The sequence below is a fragment of the Triturus cristatus genome, chromosome 4_1 (assembly GCF_964204655.1).
Source record: "Triturus cristatus chromosome 4_1, aTriCri1.1, whole genome shotgun sequence".
In the NCBI taxonomy this organism is placed as follows: Eukaryota; Metazoa; Chordata; class Amphibia; order Caudata; family Salamandridae; genus Triturus; species Triturus cristatus.
Window position 1 is genome coordinate 1285245967 of NC_140585.1, and position 21817 is coordinate 1285267783.

Consider the following 21817-nt stretch of genomic DNA (forward strand, 5'->3'; position numbering starts at 1 on the left):
GCACTGTGTTAAAGTGAAAATGAATAATGAGGCTATAAGGGTTCCCAGTCCCCCAGTGTATAATTATGCCATGTAGGTGGCAGTTACAGCTGTACATTTGGACGCTGTAGGTTTTGAGCATAGATCAACTTTATCTCTTCTCTCGTGGAGATGGGAGGGTTGCTTACAATTTTAATGTAGATTCCCCTGACAAAGAACTAGTATTACGGGTAAGAAAACATTCCTTCATCTTCAGGGGCTCTCCATTGATAGTCATAAGCACCGAATAGAATAGCTAGCTCATCCGAAAATTCAGGACAAAAGAGACAATAAAAACATCCATTGCCCTAAGGAAAGCAATTTTCTCAAGGAGGCCTGTCCAAACTGGTAATCTGTTCTATAGTTTGACAATAGTGCCTCATAAAGGTGTGAACAGATATCTAGGTTGCTGCTTTGCAGATCTCAGAAACTGGAATATTTCTCAATAAAATAGCAATATCAGCTTTACTCCTGGATGAATAGGCTTTACTACTGGATAAAGCTTTGTTAGCTCTTTGATAGCACAGGAGAATGCAAGAAACTGCGCATCTAGACAGTTACTGTTTAGAAGTGGCAAACCCTGTCCGTAATGGACCTTAGTTAATTTTTTTAAACCTGTTTTTATTGCTTCAATGCACAGTTAACACAGTACATGTCTATAGTATGATTTATGACACTGATAAAACAGACCGATTCATGGCTGTTTACATGTGGTAAATGGAACTTGCCCCTCTTGACAGACCTGTGCAGCAATTCTTTTCTTTGATGAAATATAAAAAACAAACTGTGTGATCCAATGGTGACTATAACTCCTCCCTCTGGTGGCAATGGTGAGTAATCTGGTGTGGGATATTTGTCGATCTATAATGAGAATCGTGCAGGGAACATGGGAAGAGTCTGCTACGCCAGTCCCCGGTGTGCTTCATGCCTACAGGTTTGGGGGGGGGGGGGGGTCAGGTGTTCCCGTCAGTCTCGAGTTTGTGTGGTACTTGCACCGCTGTGTGTCAGCGATTTGTTCCCCTCATTGTTGCCTTGATTCTCTAGCGTGTGCATTGTTTCAAGCATGTATCTCCACTCTTCCAGGTCTCGCTCTGCATTCTCATCCGTGCGTACAACTCGGAGGTGACGTTCTTCAACCACTCCCCATTCCCTTACCTCTGCCTTCCATCCGCTGAGCCGGGGGGGGGGTTCAGCCATGTATTGCGATGCGGCGTTGGCTAGGCACTGTTTGACTAACTCTCTATTGTGCACGCCCGTGGCCGCCCGGAGTCCCTTTATTACTTGCTGCCAGTATGACTGCATTCTGGCACATCTCCATGTTATGTTTATGAACATGGCTGGGTCTGTCCCGCAGCGTGGGCATGCCATAGAGCAGCTGGCCTTAAATCGTGGCAGTCTCCGTGGCGATAAGTAAGTACAATGCAGATAATAGAACTGGGTAAGCTTGAACTGTGCATTGCTGGCCACCTCACTTACTTGCGCAAATGCTCTCTTCCATTCACCGTCACTGAGGGGGAAGGTAAGTCCGCCTCCCATTGGTCGTTGATTGCGGAGTCTACAACTGTGCAGTCCTCTTTCAGGGCTTTGTATATCTGGTAGATCAGTCCCTTTGGGATCACGGGTCTAATAGTAGCGCTAATGTGTGTGACTCCTCTAGCTCATCTGGGCAAGAGGGCCAAATTTCACAAACTGTGCGTGCTATTTTAGAGTGCTCTAAAAAATGTCCTCCCGTTACATGAAACCACTCCCATGCCTGTTCGAGTCAGGAAAGTCCCGTTCATGAACAGGTCCCTCGCCATCACGCACTCCCCTCGTGCCATAACTGCAACCATCAAAGCGGGAGTGCGGCGGCATATGGGGCCCTGCGAATAGTCTGTGTAACCACCTGCTTCCATGCCTCTGTTACCAGTCTGACTGTGTGTGGGCATTCCCTTGGTGCCCATGAGCCCATCATGAGCCATCTCAGCAGGTCAGTTTGACTGCTCAGATCAGCCAGCCTGTGTTGTGCCCGTCAGAGCACCACTGTGTTGCATACTGTAGCAGCCCCACGTTGTGTAAAGTCTGGGAGTCCCAGCCCTGCCATCTCCGTGTCCAACTTCAGCAATTCTAGTTTACTCTGTTTCGTCCCCCAACTCACACTAACAAAACTAGGAGAGTACTCAGGGTAGCAAAAGTGGATGCTGGGATCTTGCAAAAGGAGTTCTTCATGGCGTATAGGCATCGGGGAGCATAACCATCTGGGTCATGGCCACCCGTCGGATGACCGAATGGGGGAGCCTGTTCCAGAACTGGACCGATTCTCTCAGACCCGTGATCACTGCCCCCATGTTCAGGGGCATACTGTGTTTCTGGCGTGTGTGCCACCTGTATGCCCAGGTAGCGAAAACAGTCCCTTTTCCAGTTGAGTTCCACGTTGGGGAGGTGTGTGGTGCTTCCCCCTGCCAACACGGCCAATGGAAATATGACTGATTTTTGACAATTTATGTGTGGGCCTCACGCTGTCTTGAAAGAGGTTAATACATCTAGGAGTACCGGTATCACATTCTCCGGTTGCTGGACGTATAGGAGTGTGTCATCTGCATATAGGGAAATGATGTGTGTGCGTCCATCAACAGGGATACCCCACCTATTCATGTCGCGCCTGAGCCGCATCGCAATGTCTCTTCCAGGGCAAAGAGGATCTGGGATAATGGGCATCCCTTTTGATGGGTATGGTTCCCAATGCTAGGCTGCTGCTGCGGACCCGTGCACTGGGCTGGTAGTTGAGAACCTTGACCCAATTTATGTATTCTCTCTTGGATCCCATTTTTTTTGACCTCCTACAGATATTCCCATCGCAAGGTGTCAAATGCCTTTTCGATATCTAGGGCAACTACCGCCGCCCTAATATCGCTGCCTGCCACTGAGTGCATCACATGCGAAAGGCGGCAAAGATTCATTTGTGTGCCTCTTCCCGACATAAAGCTGCATTGGTCTTCGTGCACTAAATGCGCTACCACCCTATTGAGACGTGTCGCTAGGACCTTAGCTTGAATGTTTACGTCCACTCCCAGCATTGATAGGTGTCTGTAAGCCTTATGGTCCCTTGTATCGCTGCCCTGTTTTGGGAGCATGACAATATGCGCCTCGCTCATGGACTGCAGTAAGGCATCTGATCGCTTAGCTTCGTGCAAAGTGTCTAGAATCCGGGAGAGCAGTATGTCTGCGTACGTCTGGTAGAACTCCACCAGTAAGCCTTGGGGCCTGGGGACTTACAACGAGCCATTACCTGTAGCGCCTCTCTCAGTTCATCAAGTTGAATCATGACCTGTACCTCTGCCACCTGCTTTCCCGTGAGGGTTGGGAGAGACACCTCATTCAGGAACTCCGGGACCTTGCCGGTACACCATGGCCAAGTGGGTGCACAACAGGGAGTTAATCCCTTCTTGCGTGATAACAGTAGTGCCGTCGAGGGACCGAAGCGTCAGTATAAGTGGTAGGGGGATTTCAGGGCAGAGGTGCCTGGCCAGTAGCCTACCCGATGTGTCGCCCTCCCTGTGTAGCAGCTGACTATATTCACATCTGGTGAAGCAGTCCAGCCTATCCCACACCTCTCTCACTATGCGTTGTGTGCATAGGAGATCCTCACTGTGCGGCTCCTGTTCTTGTCCCCGTGTTGTAGTCTGGTTAACTCACCTTCATCTTCATTGAGCTCCCGCTCTTACAGTCTCCTGGGGCCCCCAATTTTGGAGAGGCATTCTCCAGGGGTGCCCATTTTTAGTGTCTCCCATTCTACTCTCCTGTTGGCTGCAAATAATCAGTGGCGAAAAAACCTCTTATGACCTCTCTAATTTCTTCTATAAATACTGCGATCCGGAGGACCTCCGTGCGTAGGCGCCACATTGGTACCCTCGGGCTGCTGCGCCCCACCCCCATTCCAGCAACGCGGGGCATGGTCTGATAGGTAGCGGCCCAGACTGGTCTGAGCCGCCGCCGAGGAGGCCTCGGAAATCAGAAATCTATTGAGTCTACTAGAGACAAACCGGGATGGGGTATAGCAGGTGTATCCATGTGCAGTTAGGTGCTGTCCGCGCCTAATGTCCCCACTGTGTAGGCGTGCAATTACGCCGCGCAGGGCTAATGACATGTTTAATTTGGTGTTTAGTTTTGGGGGGTGTCTATCTAGAGTACCACCCAACACACAATTGAAGTCTCCTTCCCATATTAATGGCCTCCTCATGTAGCGGATTAACAGACTTTCTAGTTCCAGATAAAAATTACTGTCCTCTACATTCGGGGCGTATTCATTCACCAAGATCTTTAATGGGACTTGCGGGGCTACCCAAATCGCTACTCCTCCTGCATATATGGAGTAAGTGGAGGAGAATAGCTGTCCCCTCCATTTCTTAAGTAGCCTCTGTGACTCAGTATCTGACAGGTGTGTCTCCTGCAGGAGGGCTACTTGGGCTCCCTGGCATTGCAGATTAATTTGCACTCTAGCGCCTTAAGAATGAGTTTAGACCCCACATGTTCCATTTTATAAATTTAAAACGTACCATCTTTTTTTTTCACCAGTGGTTTTCCCACTTCAGTTACCTGTTTCCTTGCCACCATTGCAGCCAGTGATACATGCAAAGTCAACATTTGAAGCACCCCACCCCCCAGGTAAACAGTGCAGAAACAATTTAGGCATCCCCATGTGTGTCCAACTCCGCTACACCCTCCCCATCAATTTTTCCCCTTACGGAAGTCAATATTAAGTCTAAGAGGAGAACATCAATAGCGTAAAAACAATGATCCATAACTGTAAATGGGTAAAAGTCACTCTAGTAATCATCCAGTCATTCAGGACTGGTGGTACGTGACTGCCGTCTTAACTTCAGCCGCATTACACTCAGTCATCTCAGGTACACTTTGTGCCAGGTGGGCGTGGCGCATTGTCGGGCCCCTGGTGTGCCCACTAGTACACCCTCCCCAATCCTGGTCTTCACTCACACTCAAGCTCACCTTTAGTCACTCATCCACCAGTCAAGCAGAAGGCTGAACAAGAAGAGAGAGTACAGAGGAAGGAGCATGTCCCTGCCAACCTTGCGATTGATCCCTACCCAGTCTCGACATTGCTCGGCCCATATCAGCACGCATCTATTTCAGGTCCCAAATGCACTTGTCGTGCCCCCTCCTCCCATTCGGTCAGGCATGTCTTCCATCTGGCAGTGCACACTCATCCATCTCCACAACAACAAACTCCCAGTCTACAGACACATCAGGAGTTCTCCGGCTGGGGGATGTCTTCCACCACATCCCCCATGCTGGCATCCGAGCTCGAGGCTATGACTTCCTCCACTAGTGCCCTTGCGGCTTCACGCTCGGCTAGTTGCAGCTGTGGGTCCACTCTAGGTGACCCTCTGTCCTCTGCTCTGGAATCCGAGTGTTACATGTCCAAGGATTCGTCTTGCTGCAGCACTATTCCCTGGGTCGAACGTGCTGTGTGTCCATGCCATCTGCTCCGCCTGCTGTTCTTTCCGTGCCGGGAGTTTTCGCTGCCTTTACCTCCCAGTGCAGGGGCCTCCCTTCACCGTGTATCTCGAGCCAGTCCCATGCTTCTTCCGGGTATGCAAAATATGGGCACGGTCACCATGCAGAACTTTCAGCTTGGCTGGGTAGAGGAGCATATATTGAAGATTCATCGCCCTAAGTTTCTGTTTAACCCCTCCAAAGGATGCTCTCTGTTGTTGCACTAAACGTGTGTAATCAGGGATGATGCGTATCACGTAGTACTCAGACAGGATCCCCATCCCGGCGAGCTGCTTTGAAGAGATTGTCATGGTCTCTGTAGTTTAGAACTTTTACAATGATAGTTCGCGGAGCTGCGCCCGCAGGGGGTAATAAGGCCTGTTCCGAATGTGCACATTCCAGCAGCACTGGAGGATTCTATAACTGTGAGAAATTGCACTCCAGTGGGGAAAACTGGCACATTGCTTCCGTCTGTGGACGTCTCGCGCAGCGTGTCTGTCTGCCGCACCTCCTGTTGCCGTATACTGGTGCCTCTTTGTTTGTTGTGCCCCCCTTTGCAGCCGGTCCTTCCTCATGTCTGTGTTACCCCGGTGGTGTGGCAACACTACTGAGTATCTGCGCGGGCGCGGCACTGTATCTCGTGTTGTCTCTCTGGGCGCATATCAGCCTGCTTAGATGTGCTCCACCGTAGTGATCGCTTGCTCATTAAGCCCAGCTCACAGGATACCTTAATGGGGGTACTAGGCTGTCCTTGTTCAGGTGTCCGCAGTGCCACCATTAGGAGAGTGCCAAGCCAGACTTAAGGGAATTATGTGCCCCGAGTGTTTAGGATGGGTGGTAGTGCCTGCAGATGCTCAGCAGTTGTCGTATCGGTATGCCCTGGGTCCTGGGTGGGTAGCCTGTCCTTGTTCCCAACTCTCCACCACCGTCCCACCAAGCCAGCTCTGCCTGACCCCCAGCGCAGAGTTCCTTTTGCTGAGTTTCCATGAGAGCGTTGGGGACAGCCCTGGGGCAAGGTTCTCGAGGGCCACTGGGCAGGTCCCTAAGAGGCCATGGGGCTGCAGTGTCACGGAAAGGAGTGGCTCTGGGCCTGCGTGTGTGGCTGGGCCTCCTGGTGTCCTTGATGTCCCCAGTTGTAATGTAATTTTGCCATATTGGGGGGGGGGGGGGGGGGGAGTGTGGCGGGCTCCTCATGTTCCAGAACTTAATGGCCTGCAGGCCCCATGTTCCGACCTACCTCTCAGCGGTACCAGAGGTTGCCGTCCTGCTCCAGCCGTGCAGGACCTCACTGGTTGCGTCTGGGCATCTGATGCAGGCTCTGCCACTGAGGCTGTCCAGGCTCAGTTGTATTCAGGGGCCAGTACAAGGCTCAGGCATTGAGGGAAGTGAAGCTCAGCTGGCACCGTATGCCTATGTCCCTACAGTCACTCTGCAGTCGGGGACAGGCCGCGGGTGAGTTACCCCACTCTTCCGGTGCTGCTCTCCACAGCATAGGTGAGGCCCTTGTCACGCAGGGTCCCGGCGCCGCTCCCGCCACACGGGCCCTCACAACTGAGTGCAGTCACTTCCACAGACCGCCACCGGGTTGCTCTCCAGCACTTCTCCTCAGCTCCGGTCACACAGCGAGCCTGTCAAGGTGCTGGAGCTGGCCACGGCATGGGCCCCGCTCAACTCTTCGCCATCGAGTTCACCCGGCCTCACTCTGGTCTGCGACTGATGTGGGAAGGCTGGCTTGTGCGTATTTGTCGGTGGCTGAAATTTCGCACGGCACCCGTTCTTGCCTCCGTGTTGTGGGCGCTGCTATTGTCTCAACATGGCTGGGAGGGAGGCGAAATTAACAAATTTTTAGGCGGGCAGTCTACGGAGCTACTCGGTCGGCATCCGGTCCGGTCGCCATGGACCATAGTTAACAAATAGTTATTTGGACTTTAAATCTCCTGTAATGTCAAGTGTGTGGACTTACCGCTCCGATCTGGTAACTCTGATCTAGATCTGAAGCAGGATTATGAAAAAATGTTGGTAAAGAAATGGTTTGGTTGACATGAAAGTCCAGCACCACCTAATGGAGGAATTTAGGGTGTTTCTCATTGCTACCTCGTTGCTGTGAAATATTGTGTAAAGTTCATGGGCAGATAACGTTTGTATCTCTCTAACTGCGTGTATGTGTTATTACAACTAGGAAAGTGGCTTCCTAGCAAAGGTAGTGTAAACAAGCCTTGTGTATAGGCTCAAAGGGAGGCTCTTGAGACCGGGCAGGATGATATTTAATTCCCATGTAAAAGAAGGCCATCAAATTGGGGAGGGGGGGGGGTGGGGGTGTCTTTATGCCTTCCAGAAAAGCCATCACAGCAGGGATTTTGAAAAAAGAAGCTTGTGAAGGAAATTTTCTGTATGCAGTGATTTCCAATGGAGGAAAATTGAAGTTTTGCCTTGGCCTAATGAAAAAGATATGGAAGCACTGCTTTTTGGCAGGTGGTAGGGTCAAATTTGTTCAGGGCTCACCAGATGCAAAACCTCTTACACTTAAAGGAGTAGAAAGCTCTTCTAGCTTCTTTTGACATGGCCATGCACTCTTGGTGAAGGTTCAAGTGGGCGTATTGTATGAGTACAGGAACGAACTTGCCAGGTTCAAGGATGAAAGGTTAAGGTGCAGTATCTGGCCCCCAAACTTGTGCAGAAGGTCCAGTCTGCATGATATTCTTCTGTGTGACCATTTGAGAGATGGAAAGGTCTGTGAACCATCACTGGCAAGGTCACTCTGCAGCTATCTGAATCATTCTGGACCTCAAGTAAGTCCGCTTCATGTTTACTTCCGGTAACAGGAATAATAGGGAAGGCAGAGGAATTTGCCTAAGCAGTTGATCTATAGGGCATTCCCAATTGTGTCTAGTTTGGGCATTTTTTTCCCCTTCGGTTGCAAAGAAGTATGTTTGTGGCAAACCCTAATCACAAACGATGTCTGTCTAAACAGAATTGCTTATGAGCCATTTTTGACCTTTGATGGTTCTGCTCAGTGAGTTTGCTTGAGCATTCTGCATCCCTGGCAGGACTGAAGTAATTCTGATTTTTCCGGCTATTGGCCATCTCCAAATTGTTTGAGCCTTCAGTGACAAGGCTCTGCATCTCCAACCCAACCCCCCCCCCCAGCTTGTTCCGGGAATGCATGGCTGTTGTGTTGTCCATCTGGGACAACCAGGGAGTCAGTCTTAAAGTCTGGAAAGGGCTTTTCTTACCATCTTCAGACCCTCAACTATGGCAGGTTGATGTGATATGTCTGTTCCTTCGGAGGCCAGGTGCCTTGAATTTGAAGATTATCCATGTGAGCGCCTCAACCTGATAGGAAGGCGGCTTCTGTTACTGAAGTCTGTGTGGGGATGTCTTGATGGAAGCTCATTCCACAAAGAAGGATCTCTGGAAGGCACTACCAACTGAGAGATTGCACTTTATGCGTTGATAGGTGAAGTTTGTCTCCCCATTGCCCTGAAAATTCGTCCCATTGATCCTTGATACAGTGTTGTAGCGGTCTTCTATTCAGATGGGCATTTGGTACTAGGAAGATACAGACGGCATTCAGCCTAGTAGAGACAATATTTGCCTCGCTGTTGGATGGGCTATTTTCTTCAGATTGCCACGTTTCTGTAGGATAGGTAATAGTCTCTCTTTCGAAGGAAACACTTTTTTGTTTACTGTGTCTAAAACATCTCCAAAATAATGTAGCAGTAGCACTGGGATTTAAATCGATTTTCTTTGTGATTGACATGCAGAGCGAATCAGTTGAGACTTGCAACCGCTTCTGTTACTGATGTCTGTATGTAGATGTCTTGATGTAAGCTCATTACACAAAGAAGGATCTCTGGAAGGCACTACCAACTGAGAGACTGCACTTTAAGGCGTTGATAGCGGTAGTTTGTCTCCCAATTGCCCTGAAAATGTTTCCCATTGATCCTTGAGACAGTGTTGTAGCGGTCTTCTATTCAGACGGGCATTTGGTACTAGGAAGATACAGATGGCATTCAGCCTAGTTGAGACAATATTTGCCTCGCTGTTGGATGGGCTGTTTTCTGCAGATTGCCACGTTTCTGAAGGATAGGTAATAGTCTCTCTTTATTAGGAAACACGTTTTTGTTTACTGTGTCTAAAACATCTCCTAATAAGGTAGCAGTAGCACTAGGATTGAAATCGATTTTCTTTGTGATTGACATGCAGGGCGTATATGTTGAGACCTGCAACCCAGAGATAATAATCATGGCCTGCTTGCTGATATGTTGCGCTGTGTTTAGCCAATTATCTAGGTAGGGATAGACTAAGGTCTTCAACTTATTGAGATATGCTGCAACGACTGCCATGCATTTTGAGAAGGTTCTCAGTGCAGGCTGCAGGCAAAAAGGAAGGACCTGGTAATAGTCGCTTCACCACTATAAATCTCAGGAATGTTTGGTGTTTTTTCCGGCATATAAAAAAAAACATTTGAAGGTCTATGAAGCTTAGGCAATCACCATGATGGAGTTGGGAGTTGATCTGATGTAGAGCCAACATTATGAATTTTTCTTTGCAAATCTATTTGTTGTCTGCCCTGAGATCTATAATGGGTCTTAATTTGTTCTTCGGTCCATTTGTCTACCAGAATGTAACAGGAATCAATTCCCAATCCTTTCTGGAAAGTAAGGCCCTTCCCCACAACCTGTTTGAGAAAGACGATGGGGATTTCATGCTAAAGTTGTTTCCGATGTAAGGGGTAACTTCTTTAGTAAAATTCCTGTTGGAGGTTATTTGAACCCGAAACGTTATAATTTTTGCACAATATGCTGAACCCATTTCTCTGGTTGTAGACTTCCACTTTTCCAGGTAAAACAATATGCTTCCCTCCACAAGGATGGGTAACAGAAGATGGAGAAGTGGGGACTCAGTGTTTACCACCAGTGTTGTTTCAGTGGCGGTTTCAAATTGCTGATGGCCTCTTTACTATAGTTCTTTTCTTCTCCAAACTACTGGCTCGCAGAGTGTCCAATTCAGTTTTCATCTGAGATATTTAATCATCCACATGAGACCCACATAATGTGTACCCTGGAAACAGAAGGTTCAAGATCATATGCTGTGCCTCAGGGTTTGAACCTCATGGGTATTAGCCAGGAAAAAGGCACACTCAATCAATCAATCAGGTGTTTATTAAAGCACGACTACTCACCCGTGAGGGTCTCAAGGCGCTGGGGGGAGGGGTGGGGGTGCAGGTTCTAGTCCATCAAGGAGGGGTTCTGTCGAAGAGCCAGCCAAACCATGACAGATCATTTCTCGCAGCAGAAGGATACTATCTGCTCCAGCAATGAGGACTTGATTGGATACCATCATTCTTATTTTGAAGTCGAGGTGGGGCTTCCTTTGCAGAAGCTGAAGTTAGGAAACGTTCTATTGATAGTTCATTGAGACCTGGAACGAATGGTAATAAAAGCTTTGAGGCAGTTTGGTGTAACGTCTCGAAAATGACAGATGTGAGTGTTGCAGTGAAAGAGGGTTTTTCCGTTTATTTGACTGTCTTATGAAATCTTATTGAAATGTATTCATATCTTCAACAGGATATACACTCACTGGCGTCTGTCTGTGTGAAAGAGTATATCACTGTAGGTGATGTCAAGAAGGAAGTCCTTGACAAAGTGATCAGGATGTAGAATCCCATCTGCATCGTGAGTGCAAACATCCGGGCTGTTTTGATCTTGAATGACATGGAAGGTTGTTGGTCTTGACCTGGTCCTAGATCTACAGTGAGGTATGGAATGTCAGAATGGAGGCCTGGAACACCTTGGTGGCAGTTCCACAGGAACAGATGTGAGTTGCTTATCTATCTAGGGTTAGCCTTTGTGGAGCTCTAGGTGGAGAAATCTCTTCAGGAATGAAGGTGGTGGTGGAGGAGGCATTAAAAGTCACTGAGGATGTAGAGGCGAAGGTGGAGGTGGCAGAGTAGGTGAGTTAAGTATAAATACTGGAAAAGCTGGTCTAAATGGCTCTGGAGTAGTCAAAGTGATTCAGAAGGAAATCTTTAAGAATTCACCCTACTCAGCAGCTCCGCAGTCTTTTTGAAAGATTGTACTCGATGTTGATCTAACCCTCGACGGTGAGCATGTTGGAACTGTACCTCTTCTTGACGATGGTGTCGTTGAAGTTGAACAGGGAATTAGATTATTAAAGGTGTCTTCTTCACCTTTTGTATGTCTTCCTGCAAGAATACTAAGAGACTGAGACAGGAGCACTGGTAGAGGGAGCAGCCTCTCCTCTCTCATTAGAGCTCTCATTAGAGCTTCCTCCAGAAAGCGATTCTTTCTGTTTTCACCTTTATGCCTAGACATGCAGGCAAATCCTCTCTTGCTCTTTCAAAGCGTGCTTGCAGAAGGAGCTGCAGTGATGACCAGTTCTGGGGCTGTGTGAATGTGGTTGGCAAAGTCTACAGACTCGGGGGTCTGTGTTGGCCATTTTTTCTGCCACATTCTGGGCATTTTTACAAAAAGATGTAATTTTTGAGGAAAAAAATACATTTTCGGCCAGGATTTAAACAGACAAATACTTCCAGCATTTAAGGTAATCAAGTGAACTAATTTTAAAGCTCTGAAAGGGTTTTGTGAGGAGAAAAACCTTAAAAAGGCCAAGCTCAGCTCTGGAGAACAACGCACCTTCCTGCATGGATGGTGGACATACCCGACTGTACAAGCATTTTGGGATGGAGTCTTATGATACACTCCATCACTAGTATTTCACAGTCCCGAGATCCACTACTGGCTATCCTGGGTGACCCAGGAGCGGATAGGCTCTTCTCTACATCAACTCTGTCAGGACGTTTTCTCTCTCAATTATTTCTGGCAGTCCAACTGTGTATCACGCAGATGTGGAAGCAACCCCAGACACCCTTGCCCAACATGTGGTGGAGGAGGGTGTGGAACCTCTATGCCATGGAGAATTGCACAGCTTGTTTGCGGGACGCAGTGGCCAAATTCAATACAACATCGCGTCCATTCACCACTTACATACGGCGACAACATAGAACAGGTGGCTTACACCTGATGATGTCCAAAACACTACAGGCCTCAGATTTGTGGGTGATGTCTCCCTCCGACAAAGAGGATGACCCGGCCTAATTCTCACGATTGGCAGGTGTAGTATCAGTTGGACTCCTCCTGGCTACATTGGTACAACTACCTATTGCTGTACAGTTTGCATGAAACCTAATTTTCATATCTGGCTGATGAGAGCTCTTACCACACGTTTAGAATTGGAGGACAATGTTGAGCCTTGCTAAATAAACCATGTTATGTGACTCTGGGGTATGGCTTTATACTGATTTCCTCCCGATAATAGCCTTTAATGATGTACTTGGTGACTCTACACTGTTTGTCATGTTTCTTTGAACCAAAATGTTGAATAAAAAGGCCAAGCTCTGAGCCCCAAGAACCTGCCACCAAGAGCTGGAAAACAAATTTTAGATAATTGCCACCCACGTGGCATGATGGGACACTGGAGGCTTGGGAACCCTTAAAGACGCAGGCTCCTGTTTTCACTGTAGCCCCCCCCCCTTTCATTCACAAGAGAAACAAAGTGTTTATTAAAGATATTTTAAAATGTAACTTTTCTTTCTAGTTACATTTCTTGACTTGATTTATTCTTTCCCCAGGTTTTGCAGTAAATTGATGGAATTGGCAATATAGCCGTCTTAGGCTCATAAATTGAATATTTGTGTCACATATACTTCCTGGCCTTTCCAGAAATGAGGCAATGTTGTACTACAAATGCAACTTTGGTAAAAACAAATGCTCTAAGATCTTGGACGAGTATGGGACTATCTTGTGCTTATGATTGATTATCAGTGGAGATCCCTTGATGGAAAGATTGGGTTCCCTATGGGATTCAAGAAATTATTAGAACTTAAGCGGTCACTGATTATTTGGAAATTATGAATTATTTGGATGAGTTTTCTTTTAGATCTTTTGAAGATTCATGAACCTTGCTACTAAAAAGATGTATTGATGTTTATAGAACATTGGTGCTATAACTCTATCATACATTTTAAAAGTGAATGATCTTTCCACTGAATTACACCACTTGCCTACACATAATAGCAACCTTTGATGTACCATGTTCTCAGAAATAATTGTTTAATGTTTCAAAAGTGCTTGGAGGTGACGGGTTACACACCACTTGGGTACAACCAAGGTGTGGCTCAGTTCAGCTCGAATATTTGGGTCTTGACTCCTGAGTATTAGTGCCCATTGTAAATGCTATTCGTGCTCACACCTTAGTGTACAATTCTGTAATGTGGTTCCCACCTTTATGGTTTTTCCTCTCCAGCAGTGTGCCTATACGTCCTGTGTGCAGCAGTGTAGTGTCTTCTACTTGTGTCACAATACCTCCATAGGTGGTTCTCAATAAAACAAAATGCAGCTGAAATGGAAAGTCGACCACAAAAACTCGATTATCTAAAGTGCATCGTTACTCAGTCATAAACCTATTTATCAGGGGTGAGAATTAGATGCTGTAATCCTATTCTCCAATAGACAAAGGCTGGGAAGCCCTAAGTAAAATTAGAGTGGAGGGGAAGGATGCTGAAGCACATCATCATTTTTCGGAAGTGGGGGTCCAAAACACCATCAGTGGATAGGTTGGGGCTCACCTCTGGTGGAGGGGGCCGAGGTAGGGTGCTAGATGGTAAGGTGCAGGGTCCCACAGTAAGGTGACAACTGTCTTCTGCATACTCTCTAGCAACGTCCTTTTTTTCCTCTCTGCACCCTCACCCACTTTTAGATGAAGACAGTCATCTTTAGTACCTAACCCTCCAAAGTGATATCTTGCCTCTTATCCCACCCCTTGTAATAGGTCAGCTTTTCTGTAACTTAACACCTTGTCTTGAACATCCCTTTTGGAAGCTGATTTTAGTGGGAGTGGTCTTTGCTATGAGCTGAGGAACTGTTCCTCACTGCAGCATACCACATGTGGATTATGTGCCCTCCTTTACTGGAGACCTTTTTCAACAAATTAACTTTTCACACAGGGTAATCGGCAGTCCTATAGCTATAGCCACTGGCAATAGTATGTAAATAAGGCAATTTGTTTAGCACAAACCTAGATACGTAGCAGCAGAGAGTTGTACAAATGGAGGGGTTAGAAGAAGGAGGAGTGTGGCTCAATGGTCAGAGCGGCAGACCCTGAAGCAGAGTTCTGGCCAGGGACCAGGGTTCGATTCCCGCCTCGGCGGGGCTCGGGCTCAATTTCCTCGGACCGGTCTATTCTCGCCTCGGTGCCTATTCTAATCACGGGCCCCACGCTGCAACTCTGGGCAATAGCTTGCTTAGCCTCCACACTGGCCCCATCAGCGCTAAGGATGCCTGGCTTCACCCTGGGGGTGCCCAGGAGTGGACACTTCACAGGGAAAGCCAGGAGGGGTTCCACAGCGGTATGAGTATCAGCGCCAGGAAACCGCAAAAAGGCGACACCGCAAGGTGTCCGTCTGGTGACAGTGCGCTCTATAAGTACCTTGACATTTACATTTACAAGATGAATCTGTATATGAATGCCAACTAAAGTGGTGCAAACCTGGCTACCAAGCAATGGAGTGCTGTACAATTCATTTAGGAAAAGTGAAAGGATATAGACAGGGCAAGAAAAATGCTTGGTGGCTTGTTTTTGTCTGATAAGGTTCATATTAAACCTACTCTTTAGTCTACAGTCATTTCCTTCGTGCTGTACCTCTACAAACTATCCATCCACTCTAGTACACGTCAATCGAAAGGCAAACAACTGTAATTAAAGAGGTTTAGAGCCATGCATTGATCAGCTTGTTCACTGACTCCATGGTGGAAACAGTTTTTACATGAGGAGACTTGGCCTGCTCTTATGACATCTGGAGCAACATTTTAGGATGTTATGGGGAATTATCTGTTCCTAGGCATCTTGTAATGTAGCCGGTATCCATATTATGAGCTGAAATCATATTGTTGAGGTGCTACTATCGATATTGTGAAATTCATTACCAAGGGGACGTGCTGCTTGGGGCAACGAGGCATTCCACTCATCTTATACCTTGCTGTTTTGTTTCTTCAGCATGGGGAACAGCACATCCAGTAATCGCGAGCTCTTAGACGCAGGGGCAGTGAAGCTTGTGGAGGTAAGTGAAGTCTTGCTAGTTAGCATCTGAAGTGTATATGTTTCCAATTTGCAGGTTAAAAAGGTTCTATTTCAGTACCTCCATCCCTCCGAGGTTTTGGAAGGAGGTGCTCATTTGACTTTTTTATGAGACTGTACATTATGCCCATACTTGGATAAACCATAGTGAACCCATAGTGGCTGACCTCCATTCAAGTTTATTTTAGAAGGGTGTGGATGGGTCTTGATAGATCTTTGAGGGAGGGAACTCCAAATACCTGTAACCTTGATTACCCAGGCACCTTAATTGTTACCTTTCGTTCTGATGCATGAATTAAATGATGTATGTACACAATGACATAAGCCTTGAGTACTTGACTGCACAAAGGAATATATGGAGAATAATGTAGTGCTATTTGGGAAGTTGATATCTAGTCAAATCAAAGTTTAGCGTACTACTAAAGTACCAAAAAAATAACAGGTTTCTCGGTTGTATGACATTACAACAAAAGCCTTTACCACGCCTGCTTTTACTATGCATTCTTTACCAAGCAATGCCTTTACCACGCAAGTCTTAACCACACACGCCTTTACTACTAAATGGTAAGTATATATCAGGTAAGTAAAACCCCTATTTTTTTTTTATATTTACTTATATATGTGTGTGTATATATATATATATGTGTATATATATATATATATATCTACCCCTAAACCCTAAAAATACTCTTTCCACCCAATACCCTTACCCACCCCAAAACCCTAAAAAAAACCTTACCTCCCAATACTCTTAGCTGACCCTAAAAATACCCTTACCACCCAATATCCCTACCCACCCTTAAACCCTAAAAACACATTTATCATCCAATATCCTTACCCACCCTTAAACCCTAAAAACACCCTTACCACCCAACACACTTATCCACGTCTAAACCCTAAAAACACCCTTATAATCCACTGCCCTTATCCACCTGTAGGAAACTGGCTTTCTGTACACGGTACTAAAATGAAGTACACTATGTAGAGAGTCCGTGGAATCCCCAATTGGTATACAGAGGTATAAGCAGATAATACTGACTCTGTTTTTGTGGTATTGTGTGCGAGCAATTAGGCTTATCAGAGAGGAGTGCTAAGCATTTGTTGTACTTACATAGGCTATAAATGAGACAGACATTCAAGAATAAATCCGAGACCAATTTGTAAAGATAGTATCGATTTTTATATAATTTTTAAGAACGCGAACACAGTTCTAAGGTAAGTACTTTTAGAGATACGGTTTTGCAAAGTTCGATAAATATATCACTTCTATGCGCAATTGCGCACAATAGGAAAGAATGGGAAAAAGCAGGAAAAATGCCTAGACATTCAGGAAACGCTTTCACAAATTTCACCGTCTTTTTTTAGGTCGGAATCTGGACCAGGTCCAAAGTTTCAGTGGGAGAAATTATGCAGCGTCCGGGATCGGCTAAGAGCAGAGTGCCGAAGTCTTGGAAGCTGGTGAACAAAGACGAACGGGGCCACTTGAAAGTACACTGCACAAGATGGCTTACAGGTAAATCTGATGGATCACCTTAGAGGGAGGAGGTTGAAATGGCCTGGAGACCACTGGAGTAAAGCTGGTTGGTCAGTGCTGGGGCCAGCTGCCGAGCAAACAGGTCAGCCAGGAATCATGCGTCTTGAGGTCCTTGTGGTCAGGGTGTCTCGACGTCCCTCGACAGGTGCTTGCTTCTGGTGCTTTGGGAGTCCAGTGTGGACTCTTCTTCTCCGTGTTCGCCGTTGGGGGTCCGGTACCCCAGACATTGGCACGCTGCAGCTCTAGTAGGTCCTGGTGTCTCCAGACTTGGTGGGGAGACAGATCTGACCCTCCTGAGCTGTTGTACCTTCTCTTGCTTTGGTGCTGCCTCGAGGTCATCGGGGAGCAGCAAGTCGACAAACTGGCTTCACGGGATTGGTGCCTCCGGTGTGCAGGGAAGTGATACCTTCACTCCAAGGGAACTTCTTGGCGATTTCTTGAATCACTCCAAGGCATCTTCTTGGCGATTTCTTGAAGGCTGGAGGTGCTCTGAGGTTCTTGGAGTCCTTTCAGGCTTCAGTACGACACAGCAGCAGAGATTGTCCAGTCCAGGGAGAAGCAGGCATGGTGTGGTACCTTTTTCTTCTGCAGCAGGGCTTCAATTCTCCTGCAGCGGGTCTTCTTTGTCCTGGTCTTTTCTTGTACATCGAATCTTATGTTCAGGTCTCGGAGTGTCACCTAAACACTGAATTTAGGGGTGTTATAAGGGGGGACAAGTAATAGCCAATTGGCTACCTACCTTTAGGGTGTCTACACCCTGTAGTGGCCACTTCTGTGGGAAGGGGCACTCTAGCCCTGATAGGATGTTTTCCCACCATCTCAAGATGGTGGAATTTCAGTAGAGGGGTTCACATCGCCTGCCCCGTCCCAGGGGTGGTGTAGGCTAAGTGGGGAGCGTCCACCTAATCCAACTAATTTTCCCGCCTTTCCTACTGCCGAAAATAGAGCAGGAAAGGGGCCTCCCCCACTATCTGGAGGTTCTTGGGTTGAATTTCAAAGGCACCATCGCTTCCCGCCCAGGAAGGCCATCCTGTCCTGGATGCGTTGTGAAGAACCTCTTCCCAGAGCAGGCTTTGTCTCTGTCCTCCGAGAGTGGCGACTCTCACCCCATGAGTGCAGAAACATGTTAGGTGGTGGCAGACTGGCAAAAACATGTCGGAGACCACACCTGTGCCTGGTAGGTTTTCAGGGGACCCTCTAGAAGAGTCTCCTGTGTGAATTTATTAATAAAGCTATCACTGGCATCAGTGGGAATTTAATAAGGCAAGATGTTTGGTACCAACCATCTTAGAAATCAGAGAAGCCATCATGGAGCTAGGAAACTCATGTTCACAAGTATCCAGCCCACGTAATCCTTATGGTTTCCCTGTGCGCTTCCAACATCTAATAATAGACTGGACTATGTAGGGGCATATCTGCTTATGCTGATATGCCCACACATAGGATATAATGCACTCTGCCTTAGGGCCGAAGGCCTGCAGTTGTGGTGACTTACATATATCTAATGCAGTTTAGTGGTGGCATGGCACACAGGGCTGTGTGCCATGCTGACTCTTCAGATTTTTGGGCCCCAAGATACATAACCTGCAATGGCAGTACGCATAACCTTAGTGAGGGTTCTCTGGAGTGGCACAACTAGTGCTGCAGCCCCAGAGGACCTTCTCTAGTACTCATGCCGTAGGTACCAGTGGTATCATTTACTAGGGACTTACAGGGGTACCTGAATTTGTGCCAATCGTGGTACAGTTTTTGGGATGAGATCTGGCACTGGATACCTGGTTAGCAGGGACCCAGTGCTCTTATAGTTTGAAATCACATCAGACATTAGGCAAAAAGTGGAGGCTAACCATGTCAAAAGAGGCACTTTCCTACACCGTCCGAAAACACTAAAAACACCCTTACCACCCAATACCCTCACCCACAACTTAACCCCAAAATACCCTTACCTCCCAATATTCCTTTCCATCCCATAACCCTAAAAATACCCTTACCACCCAATACCCTACCAACCCCTAGACTCTTAAAACACCTTTACCATCCAATCAATACCCTTACCCACCTCAAACCTTAAAATCACCCTTAACACCCAATATCCCTACCCACCCCTAAAATCACCCTTACAACCCAATACCCTTACCCACACCTAAACCCTAAAATAACTCTAACCACCCAATAACCTTACCACCCCAAACCCCTAAAAATACCCTTACAACCCAATATCATTACCCACCCCATAACTCTATAAATCCCCTTTCCACCCAATGCCCTTACCCACCCCTAAATCCTAAAAATGCCCTTACCCTGATAAATACACCTACCTAATATATGCATTTACCATTTAGTTGTAAAGGCATGTGTGCTAAAGGCATATGCTTGTAAAGACCTGTGTGGTAAAGACAACGCGTGTTAAAGGATTTATGTGGTAAAGTATGTGTGATAAATTCATTGCGCGATAAATGCTGCGTTGTAAAGGCTGTTTCTTGGATTCTCGAGTAAGCCATCCTTTCTATTTAATAAGCAGCTTTACTGGCGGTGCTATGATACTGATACTTCGCGCACTTGTTAATTTAAGGTGCCTATCCTGAGTATCTTGGGGAGAGGCTGTTCATGGTTTGAAACAAAAACTAAGATTTTAAAGTTTTGAAGGGAATCTTCAAATAATCTCTGCTTTTATCAACATTTGCTAACATTGTTAGAACAAAAATGTATGCTTCAGCATATTCCTGTTTCGTCTTTCTTCAAATCAAAGACTCTTAATAGGTCTTTTATAGACAGGTAGAAGTGAGTGTTTTTTTTAATGTTGCTCCAGAGATAACATCCTTATCTTCTACTGCTGTGTCCATCAGAAGTAACGCCAGTTTCTCAGCTCCAATGGACAAAATAGGCTGCCACCTAGCAATCTGGTGCCCTGCTTTTCAACACTTGACTGACGCAGGTCAAGAACTCCTCTTCAGTTGTTACTCAGCTACTCTACTCTTTTCCCCGTGGTCATCAGGCTAGGTCATGTGCTGCCTCCCAAGGTGTTAGCGATTAAACCTTCCAGGAAATGTTACAAATATTTGTCCCTTTCTGATCCTCACAACATCATTATGTGGTGTTGAAGACAGACAGTGACCCTTTGGCCTTTGACCTGTGTGAATTCAAACACCCCAAAACGGTAAGGGAGTGGGCGGTCCAGCTATTCCTGACTCTGCCATTAGGGAGGCTCCCAATATTGTTTCTCTCATCCTTCAGGTAAATGTGGAGTGATTCTCTAAAGGATATTCCCACACAAAAATAAACAGAGGTAGGGCAAGCCTACCTTTTTTTCTTCCAGGAAACGATAACATTCTTGGGACTGGTTGGAGAGTTGACAGTTCCTATGCCTTCTTCCTAGGAGCTGGTTTTCAATCAGAAGACACTCCAGCTGGAGCCTTTAATTGAGACAGGTAGGATCTCATGAATGCCCTTCCTGTTCCTGGGACCCCTTTATACCCAAAAAACTGGCAGCTACTCTGAGTATGGCACCTCTGACTGCTCCAGCCTCATCACTTTCGGACTGTGGTCTACATTGGGCTCTGGCTTTGGCAGCTCCTCATTGAAAGCCTACTCCTCTGCCATCTGCACTGATGCGTCCAGCACTGAAGCCCCTTTCGATGTCTCCAGTAATGAGGCTTCTGGAGTCACATCCATAAACTACAGCCAGCGTTACTAAATCTGAGGAGAGCCTTTTTTCTGCCAGAAAGAAGGTTCAGGCATGCTTTGAGATCTTCCCAGGGCTCAAAGATTTGCTTGCCTTAAGCATTTTGGACGGATATTTCGAACATAAAGTTTCATTGCACTGATGAAGATGATTTGGGTAGTGATAACCTTCTATTGCCACATGATACAGACGTTGGGCTGTATTTGAAACTCCAGAACATCACCTCCACAACGTATCACTTGGATGGGATATTCTTTACTTCTCAGGCCTACCGTCTAAGGAAGTTTGTTCTTTCACAGTTATGATAAGCAAAGCTAAGTGGATGCTTGATGTGCCCCTTACAATTGCTGAATGAAAGTCAAAAGCTCTAGAGAGAAATTTTGTAGCCATCCAATATGGCATGTGTGCCTGTTTTTCCTGTTAGCAAGGCCCTACTGAGACCAGTACTTAATGCTTGGGATAAATCTGTCTCAGGAAGGAAGGCCTTTTTGATATAATGACTACATTCACAGGCCTCTACCCTCTGAACCAAAATGTCTGTTGATCCATCCTTCTCCAGACAGCCTGGTAGTTCAGGCATCCTCACCAAAACTGAACCTCCGTGCTTTCTCATCTTACTCTGAATCGCTTGGATACCACTGGAGGGAAGGTATTTGTGTTGGGAAACCTCACCATATGAACAGGTGCCTTTTCAGTAGATATATCCATGCTCAATGGTAAATAACCCATGCTCTATGTCCACAGGTGTGCTTATGTTCCAGCATGCCTTGATACACTGTAAGGGTTTTCCAGAAACATACCAGCTGTTCTTATGTACACGCCCTTTGATGGTGAAAGGCTTTATGGGGAGACGGGAGACTCTTCATTGAAGCCCTTCAAAGTAAATCTCGTGAATAGTATCGCCATTTTGACATCTGGGAAACTCAGCCCTC

General features: G+C 46.7%; 1 protein-coding gene across 3 annotated transcripts in view; it reads left to right on the top strand.

Annotated features, from left to right (window-relative positions):
• The window catches only part of GLRX2 (glutaredoxin 2), a 95857-nt gene that overhangs the window by 13138 nt on the left and 60902 nt on the right, over window positions 1-21817 (top strand). For all 3 annotated transcript variants that reach the window (XM_085654793.1, XM_085654794.1, XM_085654792.1), the window contains exon 2: window positions 15589-15652. In XM_085654793.1, coding sequence (XP_085510919.1) covers window positions 15590-15652 — 63 coding nt within the window. In that variant the 5' untranslated portion in view covers window position 15589. The remainder of the gene's footprint in view (window positions 1-15588; window positions 15653-21817) is intronic.